At 29.6% G+C, this 20,926-nt stretch overlaps 4 protein-coding genes across 13 annotated transcripts; all 4 read right to left on the bottom strand.

Moving 5' to 3' along the window:
- Positions 1-3,275: 3,275 nt before the first annotated feature.
- Positions 3,276-5,843, bottom strand: LOC137818126 (uncharacterized). Of its 3 annotated transcripts, none has more exons than XM_090295990.1 (3): positions 5,597-5,838; positions 4,477-4,626; positions 3,276-3,584 (listed from the first exon to the last, which is right to left on the bottom strand). In XM_090295990.1, the coding sequence occupies exons 1-2, from the start codon at positions 5,820-5,822 to the stop codon at positions 4,481-4,483; spliced, it is 372 nt and encodes a 123-aa protein (XP_090152116.1). In that variant the 5' UTR covers positions 5,823-5,838; the 3' UTR covers positions 3,276-3,584; positions 4,477-4,480. The 3 variants fall into 3 exon arrangements, with proteins under 3 accessions (XP_090152116.1, XP_090152117.1, XP_090152115.1); XM_090295991.1 differs by having other exon boundaries at positions 3,276-3,525; XM_090295989.1 differs by having other exon boundaries at positions 3,563-3,797; positions 5,597-5,843.
- A 2,996-nt stretch (positions 5,844-8,839) lies between these two features.
- Positions 8,840-9,907, bottom strand: LOC137819597 (uncharacterized). Its single transcript, XM_068623494.2, has 2 exons — positions 9,496-9,907; positions 8,840-9,241 (listed from the first exon to the last, which is right to left on the bottom strand). The coding sequence occupies exons 1-2, from the start codon at positions 9,830-9,832 to the stop codon at positions 9,003-9,005; spliced, it is 576 nt and encodes a 191-aa protein (XP_068479595.1). The 5' UTR covers positions 9,833-9,907; the 3' UTR covers positions 8,840-9,002.
- Positions 9,908-12,631: 2,724 nt separating this feature from the next.
- LOC137819596 (HSP20-like chaperones superfamily protein) lies at positions 12,632-14,056 on the bottom strand. Its single transcript, XM_068623493.2, has 2 exons — positions 13,588-14,056; positions 12,632-13,184 (listed from the first exon to the last, which is right to left on the bottom strand). Exons 1-2 carry the CDS (start codon positions 13,946-13,948, stop codon positions 12,772-12,774), a joined length of 774 nt encoding a protein of 257 aa, XP_068479594.1. The 5' UTR covers positions 13,949-14,056; the 3' UTR covers positions 12,632-12,771.
- A 1,801-nt stretch (positions 14,057-15,857) lies between these two features.
- LOC137818124 (uncharacterized) lies at positions 15,858-18,666 on the bottom strand. Of its 8 annotated transcripts, none has more exons than XM_068621360.2 (6): positions 18,361-18,666; positions 18,174-18,280; positions 17,404-17,668; positions 16,864-16,954; positions 16,220-16,286; positions 15,858-16,125 (listed from the first exon to the last, which is right to left on the bottom strand). In XM_068621360.2, exons 3-6 carry the CDS (start codon positions 17,525-17,527, stop codon positions 16,072-16,074), a joined length of 336 nt encoding a protein of 111 aa, XP_068477461.1. In that variant the 5' UTR covers positions 17,528-17,668; positions 18,174-18,280; positions 18,361-18,666; the 3' UTR covers positions 15,858-16,071. The 8 variants fall into 8 exon arrangements, with proteins under 8 accessions (XP_068477461.1, XP_068477460.1, XP_068477459.1 ...); XM_068621359.2 differs by having other exon boundaries at positions 17,404-17,663; XM_068621358.1 differs by having other exon boundaries at positions 16,220-16,328; positions 17,404-17,663; positions 18,361-18,527.
- Positions 18,667-20,926: the final 2,260 nt, after the last annotated feature.

Here is a 20,926-nt window from a genome sequence, read left to right as displayed (position 1 = left end):
TCTTTTGAACAAATATAAAAGTACACTTATATCTCTTTAAATTGTTGGTAATAATTTATACTACGTGCGCTGTAACTAATAATATTTATAACTATATTTTATTTTATTTTAATGAAGATAATGAGATCTTTAAAAGTAAAAAATTAAAATAAAGATAGAAATTGTTTGATAGAAAATAAATTAAAAATAAATAAAATTTAAATGATCTTTTAAGATTGTTTAACTTCTTATAAGTAATTGTAGTTATTGGTATTATAATAAAAAGTGAAATTTGCTAATAATAACATACAAATCTTTATATTTTAAAATCTTCTTTGCTTTTATTTGTTTATGAGGTGGGAATTTAGCTGAGATATCAAATTTAATAGTAATATCTAATTTAATAGTAATATCTAATATGAGAATTTAAAAAAAAATCTTTTTATTACAATTAATTAATTATTTTATTTTAATCAAATTAATATGTTCATAAAAAAATAAAACCGTTTTACAAAATTTATTTTGAAAAGTGACATTTTTGTGTTATTTTTAAAATATACGAAAAATATTGAATTTTAATAATTGGGAGGGTTGAGAAATCTCCCTAAATACATATTTTTCTTATTATACATAATTTCATTTTTCTTATTGTAATCTCTCATAGTGTATTCATTATTTAAACACATACTTCATGACACTTTAAATTTACACTCTAACACTAAAAAAACAACTACTCAACAACTATTTTTTAAATAAATATTAATCATTCTACAACCATTTTTTAAAATAAAATATTACATTAAAATTAATAAAAAATTATAATTATATACAATAGTTTTAATAAAAAATATAATAAATAATAAAATTGTAATTAAATGATATAAAATAATTATTAAAATAATAATATTGAAAATTGTAGGATAAATATAAAATAAAATAGATTATCAATATATTACAGAATGAACTTTAAGTCTAACTCAACCCCATAAAATCAACTCATACAATTGATGTTTGCACCCACTTATATATAATGAATTGTCTTTAATTTTAGTCGATGTGGAATCTCCAACCCAATATATCATGATTCTAAAAATGGTATCAAGATATCAATAAGTTGACAATCTTGTAACCATGAATGTGTTCATAAAAATTCCATGCAACTAAGAAAACTTTATAAGCTACTTTCTAATCTCACTTTTATTCCTTTTAAATCAAATATTCATTCTGTAATTTATCTTAAAAAAAGCAATGTATGATTATGAAAGAAGATCCTTTTTAAAGCATAAGACAGAATAAGGAATGAATGATTAGTGCACTCAAAGAATGCAGAGATTTCCTATTTAAGCAACGCCGTTCATAGAGAATTAAACAAGTTGGGGCTAAATTATAGCAACCCTATTTGCCATAAACTGCATCACGAACAATGCCAAACACTTTGAAAAAGACGAACTCTCAAACACTTACCACCTTATCATAGACTCTGACATGTGAAAAAGACAAGGAACTCATTCATACTATACCTGACAAAACACCCATTTAGTACTACATTTTTAGCCATTGGTTTCTGTAATTCAAACCCCACTCTCATCTGTTGGAATATACTATGCAGCTACTATTGCTCATGTTCTTGTCTATGGCTCCATGCAGAGATGCTCTAGTCTTTTTCTTTGGTGTTAAAAGAAGAACACTTTCACAGCCATGATTTTTTAAGGGTAATTTTAATGTTGCAATGTCTCTCTTTGAAGGTTTTTGATGCTATGAATTTCACGGTTAGAATGATACTATATTAGAGGTATATAATTATATATATGTTGCACCTATGTATGACAGACAGTATACTAATACGAACATTAAGACGATATTGATTCGAACATGGATACGAAGATATGTATAATTTTTAAAATTTAGGACATGAGGATAGTTATGAATTATATAAATTGATAATAAAGATTTGTGTGCACAAGTATATTTCAGATTTTTTTTAAGTAAAAATATATTTTTCCATGACTGGTTCAAAATGATTTGTTCCTTATTTTTACTGTATTTCTCTTTTTTAAAATTGCAGTAGAACCGTGTTAGAATTGTCAGAAATCAACAAATATTTTTTAAATTGAACATTTAACTGATACATGTCCTACCAATGTTCTATGAGTGTCGATTTTCTACACAAACACGTCATTTAAGAAAAGTGTTCGAGTCTCATTATACCACTTTAATCCTTAGTGTCAGCATGAAAAAAAGAAAAACATTACATTCTCAAAACATACATTTGATGAAAGCCTTCTTACAAGCACAAGAGACACCAAAAGCTGTTTTCTCTTGTTATGGTCTAAAGCTATTCACAATAGGCATTTCTATTACACCACCAACCACTTCCAAAAGGTGCTTGAGTTACTCTTTGAGACTATAACTTATTTGTCATGCAAGTTAACCCACATGATCATCTTCACTTAAGAAACAGTGGTAAGGCCTTTGAGGTTGCAGTTAGATGAAGGTGATGGTTAGTTCCATGGAAGAGATCAGTTGGATATGAATGGTTGTGATCTGATTTACTTTGGCACTTTTTATCTTCCTCCTCTTCTTCAGCATCCCAAAGGAATTTAGCATATGAAGCCATCACAAAGCTACCACAATTAAGATTTCTATATCAGTTTCATGAACAAGAGAAGGCAAAAACTTTGAATACAAAGCAGAATGTTCAATTTTATAGACTTTTCATTCATGCTCTTCTACCAAGAAATATGTGAGATCCACTGTCAAGATGTGAGATCATTTCCTCAAACTCTGAGAAACAATTCACAGGAATCAAAATGGTGACAACTAAAATGGGTTAAACACTTACCATCCTGTAAATTTTTTAATATATTTTTTTTATTTAGGTATATAATTATGTTAAGACAAGAATTAATGTAAATTTTTCATCGGTCGCTATTATTTAAAATCTGAAGAATACGTTTACATTTTCAAAAATTCGTAAAATATGTGTCAAAAAGGTTAATGGACAAGTACCATATAATTTTTAAGAAACATATTTAGAAGTTTAGAAACTTCACGGATATTTTGCCAAAAGTACAACATGTCAAGCATGAAAAAATATCTTGAGGCTTTTTATGAAAATGGAAATTGATATTTTTAAAGTAATTGATTTGATTAGGTGACGAGAACAAATATCGTCTCCATTTAAGTACAGTGTATGGTCTAGAAAGAAAAAGAGCAAAATATGTGGTATTCGTGAATTGCTCCTGAGAAGTAAACCCATAAAGTAAAAGAATGCAAACCATATCACACGCAGCAACTGTCTCTGCAAAAATATCAATTCCTTGGAACACATCAAACTCATGATTAATCCATCCATAAATGAATAATGTTCAATTTAAAAATGACCCTTCCTTTTCCACAGACCATATCAGCTGGCTCAGGCAAAACAAGAAAACTTGAAACAAATCTCAAGTTTCAAAATTATAGTATTGTTCTTTCTGGGTTTCATGCACCATGGTTTAGGCCAAATGGTGCGACATCATGCACTGTGGAAGGGAAACACTTGTCCTTCCAATAAAGAGCAGAGACAGTAATTAAATTAAACATCTTGAAGATTCTTGTCTCAACTGAAATGGATATAAATATTTTAATTTGACTCGCCTTCAACTTTCTAGTTGGCATAAAAATAGCATCAAAATAATTATTTATGCAATCACCAACATCATAATTACACAAACATCATAATTACACAAGGTCAAACTGAACAGAGTTTACATTGACATCTACAATAAAGGGAAACTGCTTCTACAAAATAGAACTTAACTTGGGACTAACGGAACCTGAAAGCATATAACTAACGGTGTCAGAGAAATGGATTGAATGAGTTCGAAATAGATTTCTAATCCATTTATATTCCATTAAAAATGTATAAAAAAAAATATTGATTCATCTTGAAATGATTTAATAAAAAAATTCAACATATCCTTTACTCAATTTTAATAGATGGATATCCAACCCATCCATTTAAAAAATAATAAAATAAATTCCAGTATTTATACAGATTGTTATACCCAAACGGCGCAGAGTTTAGGACCGTCTCTTAGAAGACATATATGTTACTGAACCTTGGACTACATTGAATAGATCATTATCTATCCAATAGCAAATTATGATCTAATTCAACCAATTATACATGAACAATTTTTAATGCAAAGACTGCAAATAAATTACTAAATTTCGTCTACTACCTCTATCTAAAATAAACTCAAAACTTCAGTGGTGATTAAAGACATTCAAAATTTTAAGATATTTCAATTTTAGTTACCTCATAGCATTTGGAAGGAAAAAGAAAACAGAGTGATTACTCATAAACTAATTCTGACACAGGAGTAATCTTAGCACAGGAAAACTTTATGGAGAAAAATACTTATTCGACACAGTCGCATGATTTTTTTTCTTTTGCTGTATAATTCTGTCCCACTGAGATATATCTTCCATATATACAAATTAAATGCTTACTATTTTATCTTCTAAATCTCGATCCCTTGTTTGGTCTATTCCTCCCATCCCAGGCAGAAGCCCAAAAGAATAGAGACAACCAGAAAAGAACAGCAAAGAATATCTGTATCCTATCTTGAATTTTGGATAAAGATGCACCAACATCTGTTCCTGAAGAAAAAAAAAAGTTATTGTCAATACAGAAACCTGCACCTTGCAAACATTAAGCATGTGATAAAGTTTAAACCAAAGAAATATAGCATTCTTATCTAATTAAAACTCAGGCAAGTATAACATTGAGTAAATGTGCAAGAGTAGTCAAGACTACAAAAATGCTGTGCACCAAAGATAAACACAATACAAGTACAGTTGTCAATTATAAAGTGGCTTTTATAATAGAAACATGACAAACTAACCGTCTACTTATACAACAGACAACAGATGATTTCAAATTTGCATATCTTATCTACTTTTGTTTCTTGCCCCTAACGATTTAGATGGTTAATTGTGCACTTTCAAAACTCCAAATCATTACCTGGGATGAATTTGACGATAACTTGATGAGGTGATGAGGTCAAAGACAGATATTTATTCGTAAAAAGAACAAATACTACTCGGATTTTCTTAAACCTGCCCACCCCCGCCCCCAAGAAAACAACAAACACCTTCAGAAGATCCTCAATAGAAAACTTTATATTTTGCAGAACATTATTGTCACTGTCAGGCCTTCTGATCTTGTTTGTTGAACTAGAAAAAAGAAAATGCTTCGAATCAATGAACAGGTTGAGCTTGAACAATTCATGAATAGCTAAGTTCGTCTAGCTGTGAAAGACCACGTGACTGAACACCGTCCATCTTCCATTAAAAATCAAAACTAGCTCCTAAAAACAGAACAGAAAAAATTATTTCACCGACCTAACTAAACTCTTGCTTAAACTTCATATTAATGTTTAGCCCTCTCAAATCGAACCAAAAAACAGGTCAATTACTAGAGTAACTACTCGAACACGGAACGTAACGGGAAAGAAAATTCCAGCGATGGAACAGCCGTAATACACTTGATGTATAATAAATAAATATAAACATAAGCACGAAAACCTAACTCGTATAATTAAACACGAAAAAAATCGATGGATGGAACCTTTAAGGTGGCTTGAATCTTTATCGGAAGGTGGGAGCGGAGGACCGGGGGAGGCAGCACGGCAGGGAGGAAGACGACGGAGTAAGGCGGAGGAGAAGGAGAGTGGTTGAAATTGACGTTGCAGAGGGAAGGAGAAAGCGTGAGAAGGATAGAGAGTGGTGAAGAGAAGAAGCTCGGAGGAACTTGCGGTGGTGACTGATACAACACTCATTTGGAGGCATTTCATTTCAAGTTTAACCAAAATGAATGATCCACCTTTTATTTAAGTCTTCTCTTATACGGTGGATTATTGGGCTCACTTCCCAACCCACTTGATCAAATATTGGGCTTCATTTACGTCACCAATTGGGCTTCGATTAACTACTATTACCTAATGCCATATTCTTTCTACACCCAATCTTTTTGGACATGTAACCTACATAGTTTTAAATTTCCGAAAATGTGATTCATTTCGGAAATAAAAAATCAGATTGAAAATAAAAAATCGTGAATAGAATTCAAAATTAAAAAATTTCATTATGAAAAAAAAATCTGCAAAAAAAATTCATTTTAAAAAAAAAATCTAGAAACATATTCCTGAAAAGGGGATTTGAAATGTATTTCTATATGTACTTCTATTTTATTTAAGGGCATTTTCGTATTTCACACTGAAATTGGTGCAGCATCTCCCTACTTTTCCCTTCTTATCTTCATATATTTTTTAATTTCAATAATTTTTTTAGTGGTGGTTATTTGTGGTAGTTGAGATAAATTTTGTAATGTTTTTAGTGATGGTGATTATCTTTTCGTTTATTTATATTTTTATATTTTTTTAAAAACCACAAAACTAAAAAAAAACAATAAATCAATAAGGTATAAAAATTAAATTCAAAACTAAAAAAATATTATTTTTGCATTGGAAACATCAAATACAACGAATCTTTTCGTCAATCTCTTTACGCTTAAATGATGAAACTATTATCTCAAACATTGTGGTTGGAGACAAATAAAAGTGTTCCAACTAGAGGAAAAACATAAAGATACCAAGATACATGTTATTTATAAAGATAATATTATACATCGTATTATTTAAATTTTTTTAAAAAGTTAAAATTGACTTTTCATAATTTATATACAATTTATATGGAGGTAGTATTTTTTAATTTAAAACAAATTAATCTTATTATACATATTTAAAAAAAAAAACAACTCCTAAGATAAGGCCTGATACTAAAATAAATAAAAATATATCTTATTTTAATTGTTACTACTTACCTTTTAATAACATTTACAAAATAAGAAGTTAATAAGTATATATAATACGATTTCTATTTAATGATTGTTATTATGCACAATGAAAAATATTTTAAAAAATATATTTATATTGCAAAGGGAAATTAGTGCAATAAAATTAACTCTTGTATACAAAATTTCCTTTTTTTTATGTGTGGACGTTTCTTTCTTACGAAGCCGGGTCATCTAAAATAGTATAAAAAAATACATTTATAATATTAAATTAATTTATAAATACGTTAATATACATAATTTTATATAAAAAATATACTTTCACAAACTCTTGCTCATATATAATAATATCTGATGTCATAGTTTTTAAAAAATATAATATATAAATTTGTAATTAAATGATATAAAAAAAATAATAATATTATAAATTGTATACCAGTCGAGACCATATGATACTTAGATCATATCATCACCAACCGACATGACTAAAGCTATTATACTAAAACAAAAGATTAACGATACTAATAAATGATCAAACCTTAGGGAATTCATTATTAATTACAATTCAAATCCTTAAATCAATCCAATAACAAAAGTCTATGATAATTATATAAATAGACACAGATTTTAAGAATAGGTACGTCATCATCCAGTACTAATTACATCGAGTGTTGAGTAGCAACATTTTACTTGAACTATCTTTTGTAGGTACTTTCAAAATCCAGAGTTCATAAAAACTAGAAATAGAGAAAAGGGATAAGTACGAGGAAATCCAGAGTTCATAAAAACGAGAAGTAGATAAAAAGGATAAGTACGGGGAGATCATTTGAGTACCAGAAAAAAAAGATAGATCGACTAATCGAGAAAGAAAGTAATCGTTTAGGGTTTAGGGTTTATTCCAACATGTTAAAAAAAAAAGTCCATTTTATATTAATTTTTAACTTATTTATTAATTAAATTAAATAAAAAAATGTTGAAGCCGATCATAAATTTATTCTCGACATATCCTAAGTAGAGTGCATTATGGTCCTCAACTGTGTGGACATGAGACAGCGTGATATGACCTTGTACCAGTTCTATTCTTTTCATGTTTTTTACCTTTTTCTTCTGTTTCTAGTTACAATATCAGACAAACTAATACTCTGTTTAGATTAGGGATTAGAAACTTCAGAGACTAGAATAAACAAATGAAACTGTCTCAACTCAGACAAAGAAAGTTGAAAACTCGGGTTTAAAAAATAACAATAATACTTTGACATGAGTGTTTTTTATTTATCGGGTATCAAAATATATTTATTTTATTTCTTAATTTGAAATTTTAATATATGTTATTATAGTATTAAAATGAGTCATGAAATAATATGATTTTTAAGGAATCTCAAAGTATTATTTTTTTAATAAGTTGATACCCTTTCTCAAGAAGTAGTGGTTTCATCCTTACCATAGAACTAGTATTAGTAAGTAGAACAGTTCGATTGTGATATGATTTTCTAAAAACAAGTAAAAAATAAAATGTAAAACAAATTAATATTAGATATATTAATAATGGAGTAGAACACAAATAATAAACAATCCTAGTATTAATAGAAAATGGACTTTAATATAAATCTCCATAACTTAACTTTAAATTAACTTAAAAATATTTTTAACACTAATTATGTGAAATCTCCAACCAATATTAAAAATAAACTTCAAATAAAAAAAATATAGAAAAACAGTATTTTTTATTATTAATAAAAAATAAATTAATAGGAATATTTACCCATGAAGTGAAAAATAAAACCATTAGTTAATAAATATATACACACATAAAATAATACTTAACCAAAGCAATAAGCTTTATTATCAATTTTATCTTTTAATAGTTTAATTTAATAGGTATAAGTTTTGTCTTTTGCACAAACATTATTTTTTTATTTATTTAGTAGATGTTAAATTTTGGTTATAAATTAAATAAAGTATTTAAAACAATGGGCTCAAAGTGAAGACTAATAATTAATATATAATTGGATTATATTAGAATGAGTGATATGAAAACAAGTTCATGACAGATAGCAGAAGAACTCTAGCAGAAGTTGGATTCTCTCTTTCTTCTTCTTCTTCTTCTTCTTCTTCTTCTTCTTCTTTTTTTGTCTTTTTTTTGTTACATATACAGAATTTAATGGTAAAAAACTAAGATGAATTATGGTTGAAACAGCTTGTCACCACATTTGCATTTCCATGAAAGAAGATAGTAAGTATCATCATCTCCACGAGAAAACACTTTGAAACCTTTCTTCCTCTTTTGGTGATTTGGAACGACCAGAGTAGCCATGCAAGGTCTACAACTCTTGCACTTGTTCATACAAGCAGGAGGCTTTGACCCTATCACCGTTTTACTTTGCTCCAAACCCTTCTTTGTGTCCAACATCAGTGACCCACCTGCATAGCCAGAAGTAGGGTTCATTAAACCTCAAAGGGTGCCCCTATTATAGAGGGCTAGAGCATAGAGAAAGAGATGCAAACACAGAAAAGGAATAAAAGATAATAAATTTTAAATTTTGACACAGACCCAAAACAGGGGAAACTCTGTTTTATATCAAGATGTTGTGTGTTGCAAGTAACTACCCTACCCAACAGAAAGTTGAAACAGTTGTTCAGTTAAATAGGGTATGAGGGTGGTGGAGGGTTTTTACCTGATTTGGAAGGTAGAAGGGAGAAGAAAAAGATGAAAAGCACAGTGATTGGAAGTTTGAGTCCATGTGAAGGGTAGGATCTAGCAGGTGGAGCCATCAGCCAGGGTCTAGGAGAGAGCTTTGACGTGTGGTGTGTGCTGTGTTGGATTTTGATGCAATTAGTCACAGTGGAGAAGTGTTTGAGGAAAGAATGAGGAGGGGAAGAAGCAGTGAAAGTGACTAGTGAGGTGGTGTATGAGATTATATTAGTATTGGAACAGATGAAAAGAAGAGATATAAATGTGTTGAACAAAGTTGAGGGATGTTTCCTGTGGGAGAGACAATGGTCTGATTCCATGGCTTGTTCACCAATGACAATCAAAATCGTGGGAGGGAGTGACTTGCTTTGGTCTTTTTGGGAATTTGGGGAACAGATTTTGGATTCACAATGAATATTATTGACTGAGTGAGGTGAACAAAAACGAATATGATATGACCCCTTCCTCTTCTCCAGCACTCAGTTCATCACACCTTCTACTGTTATCCATTAAATTACCTACCTGTCCCCAAATTAATTCCTCATCAATTGTGTTTCTTAAATTTTTTCAACAGTTAAAAATATCTTATTTTTCATAGTTATCTTAATTTTGACTGTTATCCATTAAAACCTTAATATTGTGTGTAAAACACATTCCTAAGTTTAAAAAAACTTGTCACAGAAACTCACTGGTGTATACACTATCTCCTTCTAGATCTGACACAGGGTGTTAAGATTCACTGTTTCTACTGACATGAAAAGCTTTGCATTGGAGGCCTAAACTTTTGCTTAATATGAGATAAGGGGTAGAATCCATTTTCAGTTTTAACCCCACACCTTCCTCAAGAACCAACTTTTTCAGTGTCTTGAACAAACCAAAGAAAATTCAACTTTTGAAAACAGCAACCTCCCTTTCCCGAAGAAAGAAACTGCTATGACTATTGCTCAATAGTGATGCATGCTAACGGTGGACTCTCACTCTTGTCTTTTCCTTCCAAGACACATTCATAAACCAATTTATTTGCTTCCTAAATTTGACTTCCACACTCCTATATACTGTTGACTATGTCCAACACTGACCAACACAGCTTTTTAATTACTTTCTTTTATTGTTTCATGTGTCTACTAGTACTATACATTTATTTGATATTGTGTTTCAAAAATATTCAGAACAATTTCTGCAATATTACAAATATTATGATGTCTCAGGATAAATTTTTGCCTTTTGTTTCACTTCTGACACAAGTATAGTTGGTAGTAGACAAGTAAAGGGGTTTGAGACATGGCTATTTCATGAATTATTTTATTCAATTGCCTCATGATCTCACTTACATTATTTGAAATACACTTTACTGAGCTGTAACTCATATACCAACCCATTGGTGCAGTAAAACCAAAGCAAACAAACAAAACAATGTGCTTATGTTGTACAAAAGTAAACATAAGAGAATGCATTATCCAAGGACACAAGATATTTTGGTATAATAACTGATTTTGAATTCAAGTATAGTTCATTAATGTTCACAGTTTTGAATTACAAATATTCAAACCAGAGGTTAATATCATATTTAAAAATTTTATGCACATGTAACAATGTTCCAAAATTGAATGCTTTATTGTAGTTTGAATTGATTTTTCTAGAGAAAAATAAAAAGCTCCTACCAATAACTACAGTGATATTTCTGAGTTGAATTTATTCTCAAATTGGTTTATCAGAATACTGTATCATATTAGGATAGGCTTAAAGTCTTCAAAACATTTAATAGTGATATATTTGTTTTTAAATTAAAGTAAATGATATTTATGAAGAATTTTAGATATAAAATTGTTTTGAAGACTTATTATGCACAATCTCCCAAAAGATGGGAGCAAGTACACCCACAAAAGGTCTCCAATCACAAGGTGGAATGAATCCAACGGCTAGGATGGAAGACCTCTATCACTTGTTATCAGATCTGACTGTTCACACTTTCTGGACCTACAAAGGTGATTGTGTACTGATAAAGAAACCAAAGTCATAAACAGTTGTTCCATACAGTCTCATGCTTGCACTGCACAGGGCTGAACTGCAGGTAACTGTTGAGATGAACACAATGACCTCATCACATCACATACACATCTCATTTTCTTCTTTCTCTTCCTCTTTTCTCTGTTCAGTCTTTTCATTCTACACCACTTCACCTAATGTACCTTCTTCTTCTTCATTCATAGGTTAGGTTTCTCTTTTATTATTGTTCATCCTTGTCCTGGTATTGTAGGGCATTATTTAAGAGACACTGCATAAAGTGGCTCACTTGCCCAATAGAACACATTCCAGATTTCGAGGCTGCACTCTAATTGGGCTGCTCCATTCTTCACAAAGTTTGTGAAAAAAAGATTATTTACTTTTGGTAGATGAAAAGAGACTTTCAACATAATTTGACCAGAAAAAAACAAATCAGATGTGGTCCCAGAACAAAAACACATCTGCAAAATATTATTAAACATCAAATACTATTTAACATTTTAAAAAGTATAGGTAAAATATATATATTTGTGTATAACATGATAGTGATAGAAATCTTAGTATACTATCACTTAACTCATTCATATACAATATTTCTCAGAAAAAGAAAATCTTAGTATCTTATGTAAAAGTTATTTGTCTACAAAAGTAGCTTTAGGAAACCTGAGACGTAACCTCCAATTACTACCAGGCAGGGCCCTCACCAGTTACATCTTCTGTGCTGTCAGAAAAAATAATTCTCAGAATCTGAGTTATAATATTTGTGAATAACAGTTTCTATTGTTTTTTTAAGAAAACAATTTCTCATTCTGAAGCATTCTTTTGAACTTTCACACTTTATATGAGTTGCAGTGAAAACTCTGAATTGAAGAAATGGACATAAAACAGCTTGGACAAATATGTTTAGAGTCCAAGTGTAATCATTATCAGTGGAAGCCCAGCTTGCAAGGGCCCATTTCTACAATCTACAATGTTTCTCTGTTCCTTACACAGTAAAGTTGTATACTTTGGTTTGGTTGTTTTGAGAAAGAAACTACAAAGACAAGGAAATAAAAGCATAGAGAATGAAAACAATAGTGCTTTCTTTAACAAGAAAAATATGGAAGAAATACAAATAAATTTTTCACAGGTCTGAGGTTTTATTTGATGATTTTACATTAGGTACAAAATACCAAACACAAGTCACAAAATCATAGGCTCACATCTTCACAAAGACTAGTTCAATAACCACACCTCTATTAGTACAACCTTAACATCATTCTATTGTGACTTGTTGCACATCCTTTTTGGGGTTCTTAGTCCTAGGAATGGTAACAGTTAAGACACCATCCTTCAGCTCTGCCTTAATGTCATCAGCTTTGGCATCATCAGGCAAAACCAGGCTTGTGTTATAGTATCCATAGCTGCTTGATGACCAATACTCATCCTCCTCCCCTTCTTCTTTCTCTTCCTTGTGCTCTCCCTTTATTGTCAACACACCATCATCAATGGTGATCTTCACCTCCTCTTTTGCCATTCCTGGCATCTCATACCTCAGCTTGTAATGATCATCTCTCTCTTTCACACGCCCACTCAGAGACCAAGGTGTCAGATTCATGTTCTCAAACACCCTGTTGATGTTCTCACTTGCCTGCATGAGTGCATTCCCAAGCCCCGAAGGAAAGAACTCTGACAACCAAACACAAAGTGTAAGTGTAAACTTCTGTTTCATTTCATTCACTCTTCATCACAAAAGCCTTAACATTTAATACCATCACCAGCATCTTAATGTAAATTTTTTACTAGATTCAAATCCAAATATCTGATTCAGTTAGTTACTCATACTTCAATGAAAAACATAGTATTTATAGAATTTTATCCATGTTCTATCTATCAGCAATAGAAAAGTGTACTGTATCTACTAAGATTGGTCAATACCTACTGTCTAGTTTTATTGGGTTTTTAAAAATGTTATGAAGTTGATTCCTTTGGTTTTGCACTTGAAGTTAAACCTCATTTTGAATGTGCAGCTACAAAAGTAAAGATTTTTTTGTGTTAGAGAGCATGAAAAATGTAGAGGAAGAGAGAGTACCATAGAGAGCAGGAGAGAAATCACGATCATGGTTTCTCCAAGTCCATCTTCTGCCCCTCCTCCTGGGGAACAACTTATTGGACTTTTTCCCTTCAGTAACAGCAACTTCAGAGGCTTCAGATTTCCCTTTATCCCCTGCTGCAGTGGCAAACCTTTTGAGCAATTCATTGTTCCTCCTCTGCCTGTGCACACCACCACAACCATGGCCAGTTAAGGAAGATGAAGCAAACAACCTTTGTGGCAAATCTTTCAAAGTCAAACGTGACAAAGCCATATGATGACCTTGATGTTGAACTGCTGTTTTTTTATCTTTATCTGTTGTGTTTGTTTCTGCTGATAGTTGAAGGAACTGAGACAACATAAATATATAACACTAGGTTGATGCTGGTTATTTACTTTTTTTTGGCTTTGGATGCTTAGAGAAGTGTCCATGAGATTCTAGGATGTTAAGGATGTTTAGACAGTGATATTAATGGAGAGTTCTGGTTCTTTCTCAGACATTACATAGATTCGCAAGAGTGTTCCAGAGAGAATAACTGTACACGGGGGGTGTTTAGACATTCTATGGAGGTGCAGGAAGAAATTGGGCCTTCACGAATTAAGATACAGTCCACAAATATTACTCTGATTGGTCCGGCCCAAATTCATATGACAATTTACACTTAATCTCACATTTTATTATTAAACTATTATTATCTTTCTTACAAATTTTACCGTTGAAACTTATTTTTTTCATACTTATTTTCAAAATTTTCAATTTTGAGGTTTACATGTACATGTTCTCGTCCCACTAACCATTACATTAATACAGAGAGATAAATGTTTAGATAATAATTACACTATACTTTAAAAAAGTAAAATAAATTGTCTTGCTTATGTAAAATTATAATATATATATATATATATATATATATATATATATATATATATATACTTATATGGGGAGGATATAAGTATATATTCATCTTTACCCGAAAAGAAGCACATGTAAAGATTTTCATAAAACTAAAAGAAAAATATAAAGATAAATTTATTCAAAAACAATTTATAATCGGACAGAAATGACTAGATATAAAAAAGATGAATAGATATTTCAGAATTTTAGAATTTTATAGAAAAGATAGAAAAAATTTAAAGAAATGATGATTTTTGTGAAATGAAATTTGAATGGATAAAATTTTCTATTTATAAGCTTTTTTAATTTAAATAATAAAGTATTCATACTACAATGATAAGATATTTTAAAAAATAATTAAAAGAACCTAAAATAATATCATTTGATCAGTATCTTTTAAACGAATTTATTTATTTTTACTTACAGTCTCTTTTTACAATGTTTGACATGATAAATAATTATTCTAATAGGAATTTAATAGACCAGAAAATTTTCAAAACTAAAATATGTAAAAAAAATAAACTTAAAGATAAGATTTATAAAATACTTTAGTAGTAAAATGTGTAATTAAGCCAAAAAATTAGAAAGGAAAAACATATTGTTCTAATAATAATTTGTGCCAGGGAAGGATTTGATTGGTACTATAATAATTTGTGCCAAAATAAGTCTATCCTGTCATTACCAAGTTTTACATATTTAAGAATTATTATATTTATTTGCCTTTTTATTAAATATTTTTATCTCTAAAGTAAAAGAATAATTTATAGGAGAATTCATTAGAAAACATATATTTTCAGAAAAATTAAAGAAAATCTCAGAATATACAACATTGAAAATTGAAGAACCATGGAAGAAATGGACAATGAGTGTGATCTAGATAAAATTTTATTTGAAGTTGAGAATAACCCGTGAACGTGGAACCAAACCACTTCATTAGAAAAAACAATCAATGTTTTGACCAAAATATGCAGTCATAAATCAAATCATTGACCATTCTTAACTCACTATACAAAAGTATTTTAAGTACCCTTATGTAACAGATTCTTGCTTTGAATGTTCAAGAATTTTATTTTATCAATTAGACACTTTAATCCAAGTTTTATCTATTACTTTAATTAAACACTAATTAAATATCTTTTACCTTAGTCAAATCTACTATACCTTGTACCTAACACTTTTTTAAGTTTTGTTAAGATATAGGTACAAATTCCAACAAGAACCAGAGACTTTAAAACTTCAGGTTTAACTGGTATGAAACCAAATCAGAAACTGCATTATCCATAAATTGACCATTATGCAAAATTTCAGTGAACTTGGACAGAAAGACAGAGAATGGAAGTAGCAACTACTCATGCAGCATGGTGTTTGCCAAGAGTTCTCCAAAACTTGGCTCATGAGATGGTAGAGACAGCCAAGGCAATCAATTAAATCAAGTATGGTACAGTTATCTCATGTTCCCAAGAGAGAAATTTTCCTCATCATATTCATAGGCATGTGACAACTGATATACAAACTGAAGTATATGCTCAATAGTCCTACAAGCAAGAACTATAATTATTTTCAGCGGCACTTCCTAAAGCTTCAACAACTCAGTCGTATAGGCCATCCTGCTCCCAGATGTCCACAAGAAAATCTACCATTTCCTATCAGTATTCATATGACAAGATCATTATATAATCACTTTTTACATAAACTACTGCATCATGGTTGTGTTGAAACTTGAAAGTAGATGCTTACTGCAAGAGGGATAGGCTGACGGAAAGGCTTGTTGCTCCCAAGTAAACTTTCATAGGTTGCATTCCAACTGCAAAGCCAAAAAATTTTGGCAAGGCACAGACAATAAGTTCTGACAAGATAGGGAAAAAAAGAGAAAGAAATTCATAATTACCGAGAGAAAAGAAGTTCATCAGCAATGAGAAAAAGTTTTGTTATGCACCATACCAACATGAAAGAAATTAGCACGCAGAACTGATCAAGACAACAATTGAAATATAAGCTAAGCTCCTTATGATGCACTTGTTATAATGTAGCACCAAGGACATAATGGCTATGCATCATGGATTCAACTTAAACGCCTCATTCACACATTTCTTCATCAAGGCTACAACAGGCTTTCCAATTATTTAGCTATGATAATATAGGGTAAATTATTTTTTCCCCATCAGTAGCAGAGTGGCTAAGCAGACTCCTTCCAATGTTATCATCCAGAGCAAATGTTTATCAGTATAACACAAGGCAACTTGTATATGAAACTCAAAGAAGAAAAAGGAAGCAATGAAAATAACTTGTAGATCAATGAATTTCCAAGAAACCCAACACAAACAAATTTGCAAGAAAATAAAAAAAATGTGCTAATAGATTAATCAAAAAATGTAAGATACCTCAATTTAGGTTCTCGTAATTGCTGTGTTCGGTTTTCAGACTTTTTATTTCCAACCCAGCGTTGCCGAGTCTGGTTCCAAAGAATTAGACCTGCAACCAAAAGTATACTCATAAATTCACTTGCAAATTAAAACATGATTCATATCTAACAAAATCTCATTAATCTACTATAGATTGGAAGGTTCAGCGGGTAAAAAACATATCAATAGGAAAAGAGGTAAATTAATAGTCTTTCATAAATGTGAGGCCCAAGAGAAAGGTGTATGAGGACAGTGCTAGTCAAACTGCATTTCTTAATTGAGCAACAACATGCATCAGATATAAACACACACCGTGTCTCAGCTTTACACTTTGTTTAAAATAGAGTTTGACATTGTTCATCCCACCAATAGGCAGGGGATGATTTCAGCTTGCACTGTGAAAGGCCATACCAATTTTTTTTCTCATTTCAATTAAATTACCAAAAAAAATCCATGTCAAAACAAGAAATCTAATTTAGTAAAATATCTGCACAAAAAAAGCAACGAAAAATATCATACCATGATTTACAAATTCAGTGGGGTTGGTGCTGTTTTTGGAAGAACTAGCATGAGGAACCACAGCTTGGTTTGTCAGACTGGCTGAAGAGATGCTCCCCTGTGACTGGACGGCACTGTTGTCCATATCATGCGTGCTGGTGGTCCAGAAATCCTCTGATGAACTAAGTTTCCTCACCGAGCTACCTTTTGTTGCAACTCCTTTTGCTGGCACATCCACTGTAGAGCTCAGTGTAGGCCTTTTATAGCATCCAACACAACCACTGCTCTGTTACAATAACATTAATTTCGGTTATGCACCACTTTATAATCATATGATTGGCTGAGATAACCATCACAATTCAGTCACTTCAATTTAATGGCAACAAATATGCAATATTTACATGTATCCTCCACAAGAACCAATCTTGTTTGAGTAGTCACAAAATGCAAATCTATCAACACACACTGCAATTCAGAAAATTAAAAAACCTAAAAGGTAATTTATTGACAAATCCAACTCCTATACATATACATCCTCTACTACCAAAACAGAAATGCAGGCATTAAAATCTGTTACCTATCTTAAAACTTTTTCATCAATTTTCTAGACAACCTTGTAAATCAAGAGAGATAAAGAAATAACTTTCAGCCCCATCATCCTAGCACATGATTATGAATCAATATAGGGGAAAAAAATTTAATACCTAATACAAGTATAAAGTTGATTGCAGGGAAAAGGGGAAAAAGGAGTCAACTTTATTTCAGATATGGTTGGATTCAAAAAAACATACCCCATATGCATGCAATGTCTGAAACACCCCACAAGCCTTTTTAGATTAGATCTGTGACGAGGAATTCGAAGAAAAACGAAGAAGACGAAACCGATTCCAGAACAATCCTAAGAATTCAATCAGAAAGCAAAGAAGATTAAATAAAGAAAGAGAAAGAAAATGCATAAAAGAAATGAAAAATATAAACCTTTGAATTCGATAGCCCTCCCTTCTGATGTGCAAACACTCAGATGGGATTGCTTTTGGATTCTTCTTCTTCCTTGTTCTTCTTCTTCTTCTTTTCTTCGTCCTCTTCTCTTCTCTCACAATTGAATAAACAAAAAGATTAATATACAAGAATGGAATATTTTAAGCAACAAAAAATTAATAATTTAATTTTCCTTTATAATAGTCCAGTTTTAAAAAAATTATAATTCTAAGTGTAGTTTAAAAAGTAAAAAAAAAAAATACATTTCTGGTTCTTTAAGCATAATAGATCAATGGTTAATGATTCAATTTCTTAATCAAGGCAACTTCCATTATATTATTTATTTATTATTATTATTATTATTAGTTTTACATTTTCAACTACACTACAATATTGTGTATTCACCAAATTTCAAGATTTTTTTTTTTTTTGCTTTTTTTTACTATTAATGCTTATATATAAATATATATTCTATTGACAGATTATAAATCATTAAGAAAAAAAAAATCTACTATCTCTTTTATATTATTATTCCTTATTTTCATAAGTGATAAATTCTCAATATAAATTTTAAGACCGATTTAGTAAGTATGAGATCTTATATTATTATATTGCTAAATAAAAAGTGATGATATTTTCATTAGGTGAGATTGGACCCAGAAAAAAAGTAGGGAATTAACAATTTTTGGTGAATTTAATGATTACAATAATAAAGTGATTAAATATAATAAAAATATATAATATTATTACAAAATATAAAACTGGTTGTAATAAGGGCAAATTGATTTTTGTCAAATTTACATCAACAATGGATTTATACAAATAAAAATGACAAACTATAAAAGAAAGAAAAAAAAAATTATATATATATATATAATTGATTTTTTATTAAATTAAATATATTTTCTCTCAAAGTAACATAACTGCCTAGGTATTATTATAATTATAATTAAGAGAAATAATAATTAATGGATGTTAGATGTTTATTAATTAATAGTTTGTTTGGTCAAGGAGACTATTGAAGAAGATACGTTTCAAAAATAGTAAACTTTATCTACTTTTTCTTAAAAGTCTTATCTAACTCTCTAATTATAATTAAATAATCTGATTAGTGATTTAAATTAGTGATCTAATTGACTACATTACAACATTCAATATATTAGGTAGAAGTGTTAGGTATCCTTACCCTGCACTCATATACTATTATAAACAATTAATTTGTATTTAGTTTTTATGAAGCTCATTATCAAGGTAACAACATTTTTAATACATTTTTTAGCTTTAATAAAATCATTTAAATAACACTTTTTATTTTTTTTGTGTATTTTTACTGTGTGTTTATTAGATTATCAAATATTCAATTGAGGAAACTTTCCTACTTAAATATAATATAAATAAGTTTCACCAAATGTTTACTTAATATTAATTTTATTTTGTAAAAGTATTTAATAATTGATGTTTAGTATAATAAATTAAAAATATTATTAATTTTTATGTTTGATAACGTGACCATATTTCCAAAAAAAAAAAAAAAAAGGAATCATAGTCTTTATGTTTGACTATTAAGATATTAGTTTTTTACTTAACTGTTTAGTATACAATACTATTCTAATTTGTACAACAATTTTAGGTGTTCACGTTCTAATTCCAGGAGTATAATAATCACGTATAGTGTGCTTGTTCTACGTACATGTTCTGAATACGAGTATTTGCATCCCCGTTACGATAACATGTTATACTTGCTCACGTAAATAAATGATATTCGATTTGGATGCAATCATTATAAACTATGAAAATATATCACTAATTATAATAATTAATTGTTAATTATTTATAGTAATTAATCATCCAACACAAAATAAAAGTTTTTTGTGTTTATAAAAATAATGTAATAAGTAGCATAAGAAAAAAGTGGATGAGTAAATAATTTATATTTCTTACTAAATACTGCACTTTGATCTATAAATTTACTTACTTTGTATTTGAATATAAACATGACAAAATTGAAAAAATCGATATATTAGAAATTAAAAAAAATCAAATATTAAGAAATAAATTATAATGGTATAAATATCAAATTAAAAAAATAATAATAAAAGTTAAATAATTATTAAAAAAAATAAAAATGAGAAGTAAAGAAAAAATAATATAATGTCTGATAAGGATTTAAATATTTTAAAAATAAACAAGAAACAATTTTGTATGTTTTAAATGATAAGTATTTTTAAACCTTTAATGTGTAAAATGAATAAATTGTGTTATATACTTTTTTGCTAAATGGTATTTGTACTGACAAGGTCGAATGGTTGGGAGATTGTCAGTATGATAAAAGTTAAATTAAAATAAATAAATAAATAAATATTGTACAGTCTAATAGGTTTAAACTGTGTTTAAAGTATATTTAGTAATGGTAAGGTGTGAAAAGTAAAAAGTCAAAGTTCAATAACTTAACACCGTAAATTGATGATTTGCTTAATATGTAAGTAGAGCACTATAAACAAACGGTTCTTGATTTTATCATTGGAGCACCAAGTATATACTTCCATTCAAAAATAATCCTAAAATT

The sequence above is a fragment of the Phaseolus vulgaris genome, chromosome 10 (genome assembly GCF_051622355.1).
Source record: "Phaseolus vulgaris cultivar YP4 chromosome 10, ASM5162235v1, whole genome shotgun sequence".
In the NCBI taxonomy this organism is placed as follows: domain Eukaryota; kingdom Viridiplantae; phylum Streptophyta; class Magnoliopsida; order Fabales; family Fabaceae; genus Phaseolus; species Phaseolus vulgaris.
This window is presented reverse-complemented; position numbering and strand designations above follow the sequence as displayed.